Genomic DNA, 17857 nt, shown 5'->3' on the forward strand with positions numbered 1-17857 from the left:
TGGAAAAGGTGATGGAGAAGCTTTTTCCCCATTTTCTTTTATATGTATTTGAAATTTGACTGAGTTCTCTATTCTGCTGTGCAGTATAAGTTTGGGAATGAACATACTAATTATATCAGTTGTCAGTATCAATTTACCATATATTATCTTTAAACACTACTGCAAATTAAATGTAAAGAAGGACTGAAAATAGTTTTTATCACTCTATATATTCTTTTGTATGGTTTCTCCATTTAATTCTGTATATTGCCTCCAGCTCCAGAGCACTTCGGGGATACCATACTGTTTACTACCGATGATGACATTCTTGAAGCTATGTACTGCTATGATGAAACTTATCATGGAGAAATGGAAAATGCCAGCTCCTTGAGATATGAGGAAGAGCTAAAGAGGCCAACAACTGCTGATAGGGAGGGAGATGAAAGACCTTTTACACAAGCAGGATCAAGAACAGGGGATCTACAGGTAGGGGCCTCCATGTTCAGAACTCCCTATAATGTCTTTTTGAAACATGACATGGAAGCAGTAGACACTGATTTCCATGATGGAGTAAAGCTCTGTAGAAGAACTAATGCAGCTATCTGTCTGTTTTGAAGATTACTTTTTTCACCAGCTCAATAATTTATGTGCGTTTTTTTGGTCCAAAAGGTCCTCCAAGTTGTTGTTTTTCTGATTAATTAATAAAACTACAAGGAAAATTATACCAGATTGTATGGTGGTTTGGTTTTTTTCTTTACTTCCTTGGACAGAGATTAGAGGAAGTTCTTTTTGATTTAGGTACTCCTACAGGTTTATGCCACTGTCCGTGATTTTTATCATACATTTATTCATGTAATGAGTAGCTGTGCTCCCTGTCACTCCAAAGCAAAGACTTTTCCGTGTTTTCCACACAAAGTATACTCTTACTTGTTTTTTCCTTCCTCCACGAATTAAGTATCCTAGGTGAGAAGGATCTCCCCCTGTCAAGTGTCCCCTAATTTTTACTCTTCCCTTTTTTGACTAGCATCTCCACAGGTCTGTGTGCATTTTGCAGCATAAAAATGCCACTTTACTGTTCCATACAGTGGGTGTTTTACTGCTTGGAGGAAAGCCATATTTTCAAGCACTGGAGTCTTGCCTCAAACCATTCCAGCCCAACAGTCCAGTGTCTGAGCTAAGATCCTGCAAGATTTTCTGCTCAGGATGGTGTGGGGCAGACTTTGACCTGATTTCCATCAAATCCTCTACCTTAGAATTTTCATGAGCACCTATTGCTGCTTCAATGATGTTATCTTTTTGTAGGGGTCACACTCTTACGTGTAAGTCTGTGAGGAGATCCAAAGCTGAATCGACCCAAATTCCAGCTGGTTCAGGTGAAGTGTTCCCAGTGATATATGGCTCCTAATGAGCCTTGTGCTGTTGTTAAGCCTTCCTGTTCTGTCTTGTCCTCTTCTCCTGGTGGCTTATAAGACAAAGGGACATGCCATGACATTGGAATTTGATCTCACTATTAAGATCATGAGTCAGTGACTCTAATCCTTTTGACTTCTTCAGTGCTGGTTAACACTGGCAACAGTAATTTCAGTGTCATCTTTGTTTGTCGTATCTTAAACTGTTCAGGCACCTTACGCAATGCAGGATTCCATGAACACAAATTGAAGTTCACTGTTCTTTTCTTGATCGCTTGTTTATTGTGAGCATTCACCAGGAACTCTTTCATTGCAGAAGCCTAGACGTGGCCTGTCTGGTCCTTACTCAGAGCCTCTGCCTTTTATTTTGCTCTTCATCTGTGACGCCCTTCATACTCCTTTTCTAACTCTGAAACATGCTGTATCAGCAATGCGATAACAGAAGCTATTGTGACTGAGCCATTGATCTCCCTGATATTCTGTATTTGTTGGTACCATCAAGATTTTGTAGACGGATGCTTATGCTATCAGAATGATGCAGATTACTAGATGATTTGTCTTGCCCAGCATTACGTTGGCATTCAGGCTAGTATTGGGCTTGAACAGTCTACCTGTCGATGATGCACCCTTTTTTCCTGTAGCATGTTCAGTGGATGAAGCAGAGTTACACTGCACTGTCTACAGAACTTTTCAAAAGCTCTTATGGGAGCATCTTAATTTCTTGTCAATATTATCCACAGTCGTCTGTTTTTCCTATGAATTCAGTAATCCTTAACATGTCAGCCTTTATAGCAAGTCAGAGCTGTTACTAGTGCACTTGACCCAACTCTGACTGTGGCTGATAGTGGATGCCTGCGGAGAATGTAAGAGCAGCGCAAACATGCAGTGGTGTTTTTCTGAAACACTCATCCAGCCCTTCGAAATTTGTCTCACAAGGACTCCTTGACTTAGCCTTTGTGTTTAGTAACCAGCCATAGATTTTTTTTTTTTTTTGTGTTAATTCATCCACTAGGTTTTTGAACCTGAGGGCACTTCTACAGCTTAACCATGCTCTGTGGTAAATTTCCCAGCTTAACTTGTGTAGCACAAAGAACCTCTTTCTGGTTGTCTCTAGCTTCACTTAATGTCCCCTAGTTTTTGTGTTGGAAGAAACTAAACAATTTTTTTCCATTTGCTTCTTCAGGACACTCAAAAGATTTATGCCTCTCTGTCACACTAAGTCTCTTTTCCAGAATGTTTAGTCCTACTTCAGTTATTCCTCACATGGAAGGTGCTATACAGTATGGTCAGGTATAGGACCAGGGAAATACTTTTTACTTTTTATTGCTTTTCCAACAACTCCTGTACTATGGTGGTGTTTTGTTCTAGTCATAAGGTAGGAGCAAGCAAGTCACAGGCAGGAGCAAGTAGGCATAGTTGAAATTATAGAAAATTGAACAATATCTGAAAGAAAAGATAGTGGGCACCAGTGGAATGAAGGGATCTGAGTAGTCAAGAAAGGAGGAAGAGGGAGAAAAGGTAATAAGGTAGCTTGGCACAGGTGGTTTACTGCCTGCAAGGGAGGGCATTATTCTGCATTCCATAAAACCACTAGCTTTATTGTGTCCGTGGGTTTTGATATTCAGTGGAGTTGCAAATTTTAATTCCCAGGCTGGTCTTTTGAAGTTGTTCTGAGAAGAAGGCATCAAGTATCTAAGATAGAGTCACAGTTTTGCAAGACAGATACCCCCAGTAGAAGGGTTTTTTCCATCTTCTCTAGGTTGTCTGTGTGTGTTTATTTCAGTGCACACTTCTTCTTCAGTTTCACCCACTTAATTACAAGGACATTTGCTACTACATGGAATATGTTGCAGTCTGGGAACATACACATATAAGATCCAGGATGTCAATGGTTATCCTGCACAGCTCTAATATAACAGTAGGAGAAAAGCGTTGACAAGCCTTTTGGTTTTTTTAGGCACAATGTAGATCCATTTGATGTATTCTGGATGACAGGAAGTCTACTTCTAACGATGAATGAAGCTATAGAGAATGAGTCTGGACTTCTAATTTCCTGTTTGGCTTTTTGCTTACTAATGAGGATTGAACTGATGTTTTTGTAGGATTACTTATAATAATGCCAAGATTTCATTCTAATCTGCTATTGTTTTGTTTGGAGCCCAGTACTGTATCTGTAAAGATTGTTTTCATCATATGTAGTATTTTTACAATTACCTACAGTGTATATAATTAGCCATTTCATCATGCTCACTCAATGAAATGAAGTCAGTCTGCAACCTCTGCAGTTGTCTTTACTACCCTAATTGCCCCAGTATGATCAGCAGAATTTGTCATCTGTTTATTCACTTTCTGGTTTGCTATTTTGAATAACATAGGCTATTATTAATTAGTATTGTCAAAGAACAAATGTAAGCTTTTGGACAAGTTTGCTTATTTGCTCTGCCTCTTGGTTCTTCTTGTCTCTGCAACATATTTGCCATGTGTTACAAATACAGCACATTATCATTTGCTAATTGCAGTCTGCAGGTAAGTGAGACTGACTTAAGAATTTCAGCCTCTTTGAGAACAGGTAGCCCACACTAGGGAGTCTCCTGTTTAACACTTCAGTGTGCACTAACAACAAAAAACCCCTAACAGTTTTGACTTTATAAGGAGCCCTATGATCTACATTTTGGGGCATATTTCCCATTATTTGCAGGACACCCTGGATGGTGGGGCAAAGGGGAGATTGATATACAAAAGGCTGGATGCAAAAAACCTGCCCAAAACTAAAGAAACAGACAAGTCCACACACACACACACACTTTATAAACAGTATGTCTGTTATATGTATATGATGCACCTGTTTACTTCTTAGGTTCAAGAGCCAGACCCTCTCTCTGAATGTATACCCAAGGAATCAGGAATATTTACTGGAAAATGTAAGTTCTTACATTTACTTCTTGCTTAATCTCCCTCCCCCTTAACATGTTATCAAGGAGGATTTGATTTGTCAGAGCTGTACGGAACTTTGTGACAGATGTCAGGTCTAGTATAAAGAAGAGTAATTGAATATTTAAGGCAGAAGCTTTGTTTACTATGGCATTTAGAATATTATGTCGTAACAGTTGGCTTTTAATCTCAGAAAAATAGCACTAGCTGTTTGCCTAGTCCCTGAATGGGATTTGTAATAGCCGTGTCCCTTACCCAGTAATTCTCTCCCAATCCTACATATTTCTGTACACTGACTTAATTTCTCAGATCTGATAGGCAACGGAAACCCTACAGTAAAGCTATACCAGAATGTTATATTCATACTTGAAGTACCTGATTTCTTTATCCTGTACAAAAACAGATCTATGTGGCCCTTTAAGTTATTGTCCAGAGAACTTCTGGACAGCCCAGAGGTTTTGGTATCAGCTTCTGGTCGTTCGACCAGCACAAGAGAAATCTGGTTCTTGGGCCTGGCATAAAGACCTCAGCAACCTGTGCTGTGCTCTCTGCAAATATACACAGTGCTGTGCCTTAGTCACACGTCTGTGATCTGTGACCCATGAAGGATATCTGGATCTGTGAACTTTTATCTATGAGCATGTCTATGATCAATTCATACCTGTGAACTTAAGATGCCTTTCCCTTCTCCCATTTCTCAAAGTGGGTGAAAAAAGTGTAGTGAGGGTGTGATTCAGAGCTCAGCAGGTATAGTTTGTGACACTGACAAGACATTGTTAATTGGACTAACCTGTCCCTATCACACATAGGTCCTGAGTTCTATGAGTTCTTGCAGGGAAAGAGCTGGAGAAAGCTAGCTGCATTTAAGGGAGGCTTTCCATGCCTTATGAAATGCAAAACAAACTCCAACTTAGTCTCTTAAACAGAAAAAAACGCCATTAATTGCTACAAGGGCCTGTCTATGTAAACGACCTTGCACAAAAACAACTAGAGGCTACAGCCTCATTTTTGCCAATGATTTCTGCATACCCTGCCCTGCCTGTGTATATTGTTCCTTGTTCTTATTTTGTGGGGTGGTCCCTTAGACCTGGAGTGAGAGTCCTTTTGCTGTTTCTTGTTTTGGGAAATTACTGGAAATTGTGCAAAACTTAGGATCAGTACTGCCTTTTCATCTGGGAATCCTGGTAATAAATTGTGCATGGAGTCACTGAGGATTTATATCTTTGGCCTGTTGTAGGTAGTTTTCATCTCTTCCATCCTGTTGCCAGTCATGATGTAAAGGAGAAATAGTGCCTCAGAGTGTGATGGTCACTGGTACGAAGTCCAGCTAGTGGCTAGTTACTAGAGGTGTCCCTCAGGGAACAGTACTACTGTAGTCTGCACTGCTCAGTGTCTTCTTTTTGAAAGAACTTGGTTGATGGGATAAAGTACGGTCACAGCAAGGTTGTGGGTGATACCAAGCAGAGGGGAGTGGTTGATATCCTGGAGGGCAAGGCTGTTCTTCAGAGGTACCTCAGCAAGCTGGAGAAATAGTAACATGTTACCCAGCGTAACCTCATGAAGTTCAGGGCAAGTGCAAAGTGTGGGAGGTAATAATGTGTGCCGCAGGCCAGGCTGGGGGCCAGCTAGCTAAAAAAGCAGCTTTGCATTGAAGGGCCTAAAGTCCTTCGAAGACCACAAACTGAACCAGCCAGCAGTGCCGCCTTGCAGTAAAGGCAGCCAGCTGCCTCCTGGGATGCAAAAATAAGAGTGCAGCCAGCAGGGCAAGGAAGGGGATTCTGCTTGTGTGCAGCTGCGTTTGGAGTATGGGGTTCAGTATGGAGCTCCCTAGAACAAGAAGAAATTTGTCATTACTGGTGTGGGTCCAGTGGAGGAGGGTGACCAAGATGGTCAGGCAGCTGGCGTACCTGGCATGTGAGAGAAACGTGGGAGGGCTGGGTTGGTTTGTTCATCCTGCAGAAGAGAAGATAAGGTGAGGGGAGATCTTCTTGCTACCTATAGCCTATCAGAAGGGCGTAGAAAGGAGGGGTCCAGGCCATTCTCAGGCATCGACATAGGATCGGGTTGAGAGGCAACTGAGTCAATGAGGTAGAAGACAAGAATTGCCAACCGGGTATTAGGAAATCTTTTTCACCCTGAGGGTAGGGTTGAGAGAGTTTTTGAAATCTGCCAGCCTTGGGAACCTTCAGATTTCCGCTGGATTAGCTCCCAAGAGACCTGATGTAATGGACGTGCTCTGAGCTTGGAGTTGGACTAGAGACCTCCAGAGGTCCCTTCCACCCTGCATCAGTCTGAGATTCTATGAAGGCATTGGCATGGTGATGTGAATACTAAACCTTGTGTGTAGCTGCTTTACTCAGTCTTTTCCCTTTTGTTTCAAAATATACGAGAACTCTTGCATGCTCGTACACTAAGCGAGTTTCGTTTTAGCAATGGCCTTGGGAATAGCGTCTAATAGCAATGTAGCCATAGCTCCAAACTTGTCAGCTAATAGAACTATTTATTTCTTAGCGTCCTTGAAAATGCTAATGAGATCTTACACCCAAGTGAATTTATGTGCATATCAAGGCTTAGTCTCGCGTAAATTGCTACGGCTATTTAGAGGTAATTGGGCTGGATGGCTTAATAGGTTTAATGCTTGTTTGTTTTACAGGGCGTCATGACTACTGGTGCTTCTTTACACATTATCCAACCTGATTATTTCTGGGCTTCTGTAATGTGTGAAACAAAAGATGTTTTTAATTTACAGTGATAGATTTTTACGGAACCTGACCAGATTGAAATATTACTTGTTATATCTGTATATGCTATTTATATTTTTTCAGTAAGGTGTGAAACAGGTGGATCTGAAGATACACATACAATCTTTTGTCTGCCCAGTTTTTCTTTTGTATTTATTTTCTGGGGATGCAGGCTAATCAACATTGCTGCTTTTCACTAACGCTGTTCCACTAAAATACATCCATGTGTCCAGTTCTGACATGAACGTAGTAACTTTAAATGCATTAGTAAACCAACTATGAGTTGATGTTCTCTGACAATTTATGGATTTATGAGAGACTGGATTTATATGAATCTATGTAGTCACTTAGCTGGCAAAAGATGATGGATAGGCTTCAGCCTAATAGGTCTTCTCTGTGTCTGCATAATCACAAAATCTTTCATGTAACTGCTTAAATTTATCATTTAATTACCACCAGTCTACAATCTAAGTAATGAGACACTTGGTAATGTGCTTGATCAGGAGTTGTACAGTTACAAGTGAACAAGATGTTGGTGCCCCACTAAAGGGGTCTAATACATGTGGAGGCAGGTGTGCAGACCAGGACATATCCAATACAGCATATAAAGTTATTTAGTCTAAACACAGTACATACAATGTTAATCACTGGGGCTTGCATGCAGTCTTATATTGTCTCCTTACTTCAAACTAGTAAGTAGTAAGTATGTGTATAGATATATTAAATTTATATTCTTTGATATAGGCCTGCAACTGAATTTTACCATGACCTGGGGAGACTCTCATTACCTTGGACTGACAGGATTTGAAGTGATAGGAAAGAATGGTCATGCATTACAAATAAATACAGAACAGATTTCTGCTTCACCCCAAGACTTAAATGATCTTCCGGAGTATACAGGAGATTCCAGAACATTAGAAAAGTAAGTAGCAAAAGAGTTAGATTGTCCAAGCATTTCGGCACCGTTCTTTTTCTTTTATTTTTTTTCTTTGTGCCTGTTGTTTCCACCAATAGTTTTGGAAATTTATCAATTTTAGCATTTTACATGAGACTTTTTAAAGTGACAGAATTATATATGCTTTTATTATGTTAACACATGTTAATGTGAACATGATTTTCATACTGTCACTGCTCATTCTTGGAATGCTACTCGGGAACAGCCTGTTGTAGAAACATGAATAAGATGTTTCCAAAAGACTGTGTTTGAGTTAGGAGATTGTGATATGCCCGGTTGGTATCCCTGCTAACGACTTTCCAGGCAGAAATGTGGGTGCTCTGTAGCATCTGTCTGTGCATATGCAGTGATATTTAGGCAGGATTTCTGGATGATTTCAAGACAAATTTTCAAGTTAGCCAAGGGTGAGGGTGTATTAAGGTATTGCATAAATAGGTGTCATTCTTTTGGCAATTCTGCAGCTTTTGTAAAATTTTTTTTGTTAATAAAATGAAGTTTTATTCATTGACAGTATACGTCCTCAAATTAACTTGTACCTCCTGAATGGCAGCAGTACAGAAATCATATGCTATGGGTCTGGAGAGGACTCAGCATTTGGATGCTACTGAAGCTGCATCCTGTTGTTTCCAAGTCATATCTCCATTTTTAAAGGGTATTCTCAGCTGTAATCCTGTCCTCTGGCATATTTATGGTCTGTGAATAGGTTTATGAATTAGGGCTTCTCTTTTCAAGATCTTTGTTGAGTCTTAGAATGCTGTATTTATCCACGGTTCTTTGTAATTTCTGCCAATCTGACTAATACAGATGTCAAGTTTACTTGTATGTAATTCCTTGGTTCTTCTGCCTATTTGTATGAAAGTCTTCTGTAGATGTCAAGGTCTAAGAAATCATCCCATGAGATCCCCTGTGATGAAGAGTTTCTGGTGGTGGAGTCTTTATAAGTCTCTCCATACTCCACTGTGATGCACCCAGATGCAAAGAATTCATTTAGCTTTCCTGTTGGTGTTTTATCTTCTCTGAATGCTCCTTTTACTGCCTAGTCATCTGTTGATCCTACAGAATTTCTGGCAGGCTTTCTGCTCCTGATGTATTTGAGGAATTTTATTTATGGTACCTTTTGCTTGCTAGCCTTCATACTCTTTTTTTTTGGCCTGTGCATACGCATTTAGCCTTCCAGAGTTTATGATCCTATCCATTTAGGGTTTTTTGATCATGAATTTTGTTGAAAGATGGCGTGTAATAACTTTCTTTATCCTGCCACTGAGCCAGGCTGGCTTTGATTTTTCAAGTCCTCCCTCTTTCTAACATCTTTCTTAGTAAGTGGGATTCATTTTTCTGTGTTTCCAGTATAATATCCCTTAATATTCTCCCTGCTGTGTGTAATGTTTTTATTTTATTTTGTTGCCTTTTTTTTTTTTTTTTTTACATCATCATTTTTGTGTAAAAACCTGTTTGGGCACAAGAAATAGGGGCTTTTCTGACTTTTGATATTTCTGCAAGCATGTTGAATTTGAGTGCACTGCAGTGCTCTTCAGCTCTAGCATTTGGAGTGAGTCCTGTGTGCTATTCAGGACCAAGTCAAGGATTATATCTTCTCTCATGGGCTCCCTAATCAGTTCCTCTCTGAAAGGGTAATTATTCAAACCTTTTTCTTTAAGGAACTGCCAAGTCTGGCACTCATTCTTCCATTAAACTTTTAAATAAATAGTAAGTACACAGGGCAGTGTACCAAAGTAATTACAGAGGACAATTAGTTTATATTCTCCTTTACTCAATCTTTGTATGCTGTAGTTTGTGGTAGGAGAATGTCAGGATTCCAAAATGAGGAAATAATGGAATTAACTTTATCTAGTCAGCCTGAAGTCTGTGCTATTATGAAAAGACATTGTCATCCTGGTACAAAGCTTTTTGGAAAAGTAGGAATGTGCCAACCTGTGTGCATGAAGAAGGATGTGAAGAAACTCTGCTCCTTCTCTGGGTTATCCAGCTGCCATCCAGCAACTTGTTGGATTCGGTGTGGTTGCTTTGGCATAGTAACACACACCAGTTCAGGCATGGTACTATATTAATAAATTATATTGTGTCTGGGCCTTAGAGTTTTGCCTTTGGCCGTTTTGGTACAGTTGAGCTTTCCTCTACCGGCTCCTGTTCACACAGGGAAAACCTAAGGATTTTTCTGTTTTTCCTCAGGGACACCCAACTAAAGGAAATACTGTCTGCTCCCCACCCCACCCCCCGTCTTTAGTTCAGCAATTGCATTTTATTTTTGATGTTTACTGTGCTTTTTAATTGCGTACACATGGGCACATTAAGCCCTGGAAGCAGGATCTAGAAAAAAACACCTAGTAAAGTACCTGATTTTCATGAGAAAAGCAGGCTTTTCCTTTTTTTGCAGCTAATGGATTTTTCTCTTTGAAGGTTAATAGATGGGACTAATATCACAGTAGAAGATGACCATATGTGGCTTGTTCCCTTCTCTTTTGGAGAAGATCATCTGCTCACAATCCATTTTGATAAAATTGAAAGTATTGCAGGGCTTCGCTTTTGGAACTATAATAAATCTCCGGAGGATACCTATAGAGGGGTAAGTAAAAGAAAAGGAGCACTGCCAGCAAAAATATACGGCAGTGCATTGGAAAATTGGTACTGTGATAAATGAATATAGCTGCCTTAATGGAACACCATAAATCTTTCTAGATTGTCTGAGTCTGAATTTTGTGGCAGGTATAATGCATTTCTGTCTCCACAAACAGCAAATATTGAAAAAAAGCCAGAGATAGTTTAAAGAAATCTTCACAGCTGATTTTTCTAAGAGACACATACAACAGCACATATTATTTTCAAAATACATGATTCTGAAGTGGTATCCCTCGGTATCTAGTACTTAGGCCTACCATATGATTCTTTATTTCCTGGAACACAGGGAGTGAGAGAGCACAGACGGTTCTCTAACAGAAATTCTGTTTAGGTAAGTTACAGAAGGCCAGTCAATCAGTCTTTCCCAAGAAGCAAGAAGAGTCTCTAGATCTCTAACATTTATTAGGGAAAGCTGACATCTTCAAACGGTTTGGCTAAAGTAGTTTAGCTAAAACTGTCTCACATACCTCCTCTCTTCTTTTTCCAAATAGCTTGGTTTGTATTTTTTTTCTTATTGAATACTGGGAATTGACTGGCAATTGATACCTGGTAGAGGTCATGTTACATCTTGCTGGCACTCTGAGTTTTGCTGTCCCTCATTTCTCTGGTTTTTCTCAGAAGCTATACACGTACGCTTGTAATGATAATGAAGAAGTAGTTGCTGTTCACAGCACAGACAGTTTAGGAATCCATTTGTTTCCAGATCTTCCCCTTCATGTGTAACTGTTGCATTCTTGATGTCTAGACTCAGTCAGTAGATAAGAAGAAAAATGTTGGTATGTATTAAACCAGGGAGAGACAGGACAAGGACAAAAAGGGTCACTAAAGTTCTGGAAGAAATTTTAGAATTGAAGCTGGAGGCACAGATCCTTCATATGATTGGGCAAGATAGTGGCAAAAGTGGCAGAACGGCTTCTTTGTGTAAATTTACCTTCCAGGAATTGCTTTAATATGAAAACTACATAAATGCGTGGAGAGGTGTTTCCTTTCCACAACAGAGCCCTGTCATCTTTTCGTATCAGCATGGGTGTTGTTGAGTGCCAAAGGCTGGCCAAAGACTCCCAGAGGGCCAGAGTGTAAGTTCTTTAATTTAAGCCATAAATGATCTACAGATTTTAACATATGGCACCTGGTTTTGTAATACATTGCATTAACCCAACATGTCTGACACATGGGAGGGTTCAGGAGCATGGTGAGCTGCCCATCTAAACATAACCCCTGTATAACAACTAGGGATTTTTAGTAAAATCTGTGTCCTAGTTTTGTCTGGGATAAGGTTCATTTTCTTCCTAGTAGCTGGTACAGCGCTGTGTTTTGGATTTAGTGTGAGAATAATGTTGGTCACACCCCGATGTTTTAGCTGTTGCTGAGCAGTGCTTACTCCAAGTCTCGGACTTTTCATCTTCTCACGCTGCCCTGCCAGCGAGCAGGCTGGGGGGCACAAGGAGCTGGGAGGGGACACAGCCAGGACAGCTGACCCCAGCTGGCCAAGGGGATGTTCCAGACCATATGATTTCATGCTGAACCATAAAACTGGGGGGTGGCAGCCCCCCGCTGGGGGACTGGCTGGACATCGGTCAGTGGGTGGTAGGCAATTGCATTGTGCATTGCTTCTTTTGTATATTCTTTTATCATTATTATTATTTTCCCTCCCTTTTCTGTCCTATTAAACTGTTTTTATCTCAACCCACGAATTTTACCATTTTTTTTCAGTTCTCTCCCCCATCCCACTGGAGAGATGGAGTGAATGGCTGTGTGTTCAGCTGCCTGCTGGGTTAAAACACAAAAATCTGTTACTTAATTGGTATGATTTGGCATAAAGAAAGGACACTTCCCTGTGAGAGTGGCACAGCTCTGGGACAGGATGTAGTGATAAGAAACTTTCAAAACTAAATTTGACAAAGCCCAGAGCAACCTGATTCACCTATGCAGGCTTCTCTGCTCTGAGCAGGAGCTGTGACTGGAGACATGCAGAAGGCCCTTCCAACCTAAATCTTTCTGTGATTCTGTGTACAAAATGCAATATGAAGAACTGTCTCTTAGGTGGTGATGTGGAATGTTTTTGACTACTGTTGTAAGCCCAAGCTTCTCCAAGGCAGAACAGGGGAGAAAAGTTTGAACATGAATTTGCATACCAAATCAACAAACTGTGTGTGTGTCACAGTTATTAAAAGGAGGAAAAGAAACAGCTAAATCCCTAAACCCTATCATGGAATTCGGTCTTTGGAGGCCAAACCAAGAAAGAAAGGAAGGTATATTTTCACAGTTTACTTTGCTAGGTAGAAAAAAGAGGTGAGTCTGATGAAGTGTGCATGCAGGTGGCACACCTGGAAGTCCCGTAACAGTTAGTGCTTACAATTTAAATGAGGAGTTCATCCCTCAGTCCTGTAAAAGGATGAAATAAATTATTTGGGAAACTGAAGATGCAAGGTATCTGCTGGGTCACAGTAAAGAGGCTTTAGACTGCAAACCTAGGGCATCATGACATCTGTCTGTTGAAGTATTGCTGTTCCTGCTACGAAACAGTCCCGGGTATGAGATATAATGCTTTTGCCAGGCAGCTGTAGACTGGTGGCTTCTATTCACAGCTTTAGAATGAGAGGGTAATGGCAGTGAACTGTCAAAATGAAGGCTTGCGTGCTATTTCCAGCTGTATGAAAAATTACCTTGTGAAAGCTTTGTTATGTGATTTGTAAAATGCTATGTGTGATGGTTGAGTGCCTTCTCAGATGATGAAAATTACTTAGAAATGAGGGCTGTAAGGGCACATAAATATAAGCAGCTGTGGTATAATAGGTAAGATTTCATCTCTAAGTCTCTAGACTTCCCATTCAATACGTGTTTCCTAAACTAAAGTGTATTTCAGTGGATTTTTCACTACCTCTCCTTAGCCTGGCAGACTGATTCAGCTGGAAAGTAGCATGCAGAAGGGTTTCTGATATGAAAAAGATATTTCCTTTCTTTGCTCCCAAGCATATAAAAAGTGAAACCAGAAATCGTTATTTCTCCATGCTTGGTACTCACACATTCTCTCCTAATTAATCTTCATGCTGTTTGAAAATGAACTGAGCACCTCCTTAAGTCTAGTACAATACCCAAGGTTTGCAAATCAAAAAAATTTTGTGTAAAAAAAAAACCAAACAAATACTGAAAATTATTTGCTTTTGGGAAATTGCATGTGTAAGTTACTGAAATTGTAACTGAATAAAAAATCATTTACAAATGGAAAAAGTATGAAAACTGTTATGAGTATCAGGCAAATAATAATATATAGACTACAGAAAACACTGAATGTTTTTAAGTTCTCCTTAGATAGACACCTGAAATGGGAATTTTAACTATAAATATTGCATATAGATTTTTAATAGAAATCCTAATAATGAAAATTAAGTATTTGGCTACAAAACTAAGGTAACCACAAATTATCGCGTATACATCAGTCAGTACAAAATCCAAAGATTATAAAACTGACTCATATTACCTTTAGACTAAATTAAGTCTTTTGTTAACTAAGTGAAACAATTTTGGTTCAGTCCATTAATCAGCAAGCTTTAATCACAGTGCCAGTTTTAAGGTCATCTTGTTATGTTTTACAGGTATCGTTCCTTCCTTAACCAGTAGTTAGTGGAAGACTCAGTGCAATAAATGCTGCTTGTTTTTAACGTTAGTTATATTTAACATATTTCAGGGCAAGATGCAGTGATAATTATTGCTGCATGATTGAATTTTTATGTGCCTGGGATCACTCATACACCAGATGGTGCTAATGGGGGAGGGTGAAGGGGCCAGAACTCCTGCATCATCTGAATAAGTATGCCTGAATTATTTAGTTTAATCTTCAGAGATTGTATAAAACCTGCATGCATCTATGACGTGGACAAGGCTCAATTCTTTCTGCCTGGTATGGGTACCTCTTCTTTATTCATATGCCCTTAGGTTGCATAAGGACTGCTTGCCAGATGAGTTTGCATGATGCTGGAAAGTCCAAGTGCCACCTGCCACAAAGATAAATAGAACTGGTGAAACACTGACTTTCTCTAAATGCAACAGAGATACAAAAAGAAACTGCTCTTGAGAGACCCCCAAGTTATATGATTTCTTAAAGGCTAGCTGCAGCCAGTGCTGAGCAATCAGACCTGATCTAGCAGTGCGTTCAGGTGCATGATGACTGTCTCCTCAAATCACCTTTGTGACATGTTCTGGCCTGAAAGCTGTCTGTCCATTCTGTTGATGGGTGTATGTATTGCTGCAGGCTCAGGAATCTTGGAATCATAGGATCATTTAGGTTGGAAAGGACCTTTAAGATCATCAAATCAAACCATAAGCCTAACCCTGCCAAGCCCACCACTAACCCACGTCCCTAAGCTCCACATTTACATGTCTTTTAAATACCTCCAGGGATGATGACTCAACCGCTTCCCTGGGCAGCCTGTTCCAGTGCTTGACAACCTGAAGCTTCAGTTTGTTGAGATCTAGTGAGACCCAGTAATTGAAGGATCTCTTCAATACTTTTTTTTTTTCCTTTTTCCCCCAAATCCTCACCTCTCCCATCCCCATCAGTGTCAGCTGTGATGCTTTGAATTGCATACCACAGGCTGCAACTGCTATCTGCTGGTTTGGGCTTTGTTTTTGCCAAAGGAAGTCATACTACAGAGCAATGAAACAAATATAACAAAATCACTGAAATGATTTCAGCCTGGGAAGTGAATACAATTGTTTTGGATCTATTTTATTTTATGTAATATCATTTCATGTCATGTAATCTTATGTTATGTTATTTTAAACAAGGCTAAGGTAGTGCATGTGTTGCTGGATGGTCACAGCATCTCCCCACCAGAAGGCTTTCTTATCCGCAAGGGACCAGGCAACTGCCATTTTGACTTTGCCCAAGAAATTCTCTTTCTTGACTATCTGCAGCCCCAGCTGACTAATAAAGTACAAAGGAGGTAAACTGGGATGTTTTTGTTATCTGAACCACGCAATGTCTCTTAACTGTTTAGTATTTTTTTATATTCTCTGTTGAAACCAGTTGTATGAGGCACCTGGATGAAAATACAGAGCATTTAGAGAAAAATGCTTAATTGGGTTTTAACTATATACTGTTAACAAGATTTCATTGAGATTAGAGGACAAGCTAGTCCATAATTGCAGGTGGTGGGGTAGGGGGTGGTGTTTGTGAAAGCTTAGTTCTTTGGTTTTGTTCTCTTCTTTTCTGAATGAGCCAAAGGTACATAAAGAAACTATTTTGTCTGGGGGGTTTTTTGGCAGGACTGCTTCAAAGAGAATGGAACAAGCTAGTATGGACTATGAAGCACCGTTAATGCCATGTGGTTGTATCCTTCTCTGTCGTTTTCTTACTTGTCATGTAGAATATTTTAGTTATATACTGTGGTTATCAGTCCTGACCTTTTTTGAATCCAACAGTTTTTGGTGCTTTAAGAAATTAACAAGATAGCAAGAATATGAGAAAGGCTTCCATTAAGTATGGATTAAGAATAAATAAATAAATAAAAACATAACATATGTATGAACTGTTTTCAGATATTCTGGTAGCTTTTTGTCCTGCCTTTTACAATCCACCCAAGCTGGAGCTAAAGCTCTGTTAGTGTAGTATCCAGCAAGCCTATCAAAGCTAGAAGTAGTCTTCATATTTTTGCGTATGTTTGAACGTTTGTCTCGTTTTATATCTTTATTAAAGTTGACCAGAACTGTGTAATATTTCTGCCATTTTTCTTTATGTTGGTGGCTTTTTAAGCCTAGGTTTTCCTAGATAAGTACAGCCTTTTCTGATAATACTTACTGTTATGCCATCAATCTATTTGATGGGCTTTTTAAACCCATTAGATTATTCTAACCAAGTGTGGAGAGAATGGAGTCTCAGCAATATGAAGTTCCTGCTGGTTTCATGAAAATCAGTGTCTGGGTAGAGCAAAGAGGTACAAATGACTGCTCCATTACAGAAATGGACAGCACAGGCTCCATCATTACCTGTTGTGCCATTCAGTGTAGGGGAGTATTTTCTGCCCAGTTATCACCCATATAATTCAAAACCAGGCAAAGGAACATTCAGGAAACATTAAGGCAGTTAAGGCTCCACATGGGAGCTGTGGTGTTAAAAACTTGCAGTGTACAAGAAGGTAAGACGCACACTGAAAAGATTCAGTAGTTCATCTGATGGAAGAACGTATATGAACATACATATACATGAACTTGTATATGTGTGTAAACAATTACAGACTTCTGCCTAGTTGTGTCACCTGCAGATGATCATTTCTATATCTATTATCAGTGTTAGAAAAGGCAGTCTTCTTCGCTTAAAATAGTTTTATTCAGAGAGTTTTAAGACATAGTAAAGTCAGAAGTGAAAAACATATTTTTTTTCGCTCCTGCAAACTGCTAATAAGAGTGTCTGTCATTGAGATATGGGCTGCACAATAATTTTTGAAACTGCAAATTAAATAGTCTCTTAGGACAAAGTATCAGTATTGAAATTTTCCTTAACAGCTTTTTGCTTTTCAGTTGTTTTCCAGTTTCAGCTTTTGACAAGTTGGGGCGATCCATACTACATTGGTTTGAATGGACTTGAGTTGTTCAATGAACACGGGGACCAAATCGTACTGACAGAAAACAGTATCCTTCTAATGACCAAGTGCCTCTATCCTTGCTTGCTCCCTGGCAAATTATCATATAGCATTGCTTGCTGCTTCTTCCAAATTGCCGGTTTATCCCCTATGACTACTCTGGCTGTACTTCTCTATATTTGCGTGATGATACTTCTTTCCATCTTTTAATGTATTCTATATACTTTCAGAACATTTCTTCTCTGAATGGGATGCACCAACAAAGCAAGGCAAGGTTAGAGAAGGGAAAGCTTAAGAAGGATATGGGTGTTTTTGCTATCAACATTTATTTCTTCTATGGTATGGAGGTACCAGGAAGTTTGATGAGTTATAATTTCATAAGGAAAGGTTGAACTCAGTTATTTGTTACGGAATCTTTCATTGTACCACAAGAAAGAATTTTTTCATAACTCTTGTTCTGGAGCTTTAGGCTATTCTAGACATCCGATCCCGTCTTGAAGATAAGGGCTGAGACTTCGAATTTGATACAGTGTTCCCTGGGTAACCGACAGCAGGAACAAAGGGTGTGTTTGAAAGATTCATAGTCATCAGGGTTACACTTCAGTGCTCTGTATCAGCTGAAGT

General features: G+C 39.6%; 1 protein-coding gene across 4 annotated transcripts in view; it reads left to right on the forward strand.

The window, feature by feature from the left end:
* KATNIP (katanin interacting protein) overlaps nt 1-17857 on the forward strand; it is a 65844-nt gene that overhangs the window by 36346 nt on the left and 11641 nt on the right. For all 4 annotated transcript variants that reach the window (XM_014278020.3, XM_027801786.2, XM_027801787.2 and 1 more), the window contains 7 exons: nt 257-465; nt 4246-4309; nt 7805-7982; nt 10434-10599; nt 15441-15598; nt 15921-15985; nt 17172-17282. In XM_014278020.3, the coding sequence (XP_014133495.1) occupies nt 257-465; nt 4246-4309; nt 7805-7982; nt 10434-10599; nt 15441-15598; nt 15921-15985; nt 17172-17282 (951 nt within the window). The remainder of the gene's footprint in view (nt 1-256; nt 466-4245; nt 4310-7804; nt 7983-10433; nt 10600-15440; nt 15599-15920; nt 15986-17171; nt 17283-17857) is intronic.

This window comes from Falco cherrug, chromosome 4 (assembly GCF_023634085.1).
Source record: "Falco cherrug isolate bFalChe1 chromosome 4, bFalChe1.pri, whole genome shotgun sequence".
Classification (NCBI taxonomy): domain Eukaryota; kingdom Metazoa; phylum Chordata; class Aves; order Falconiformes; family Falconidae; genus Falco; species Falco cherrug.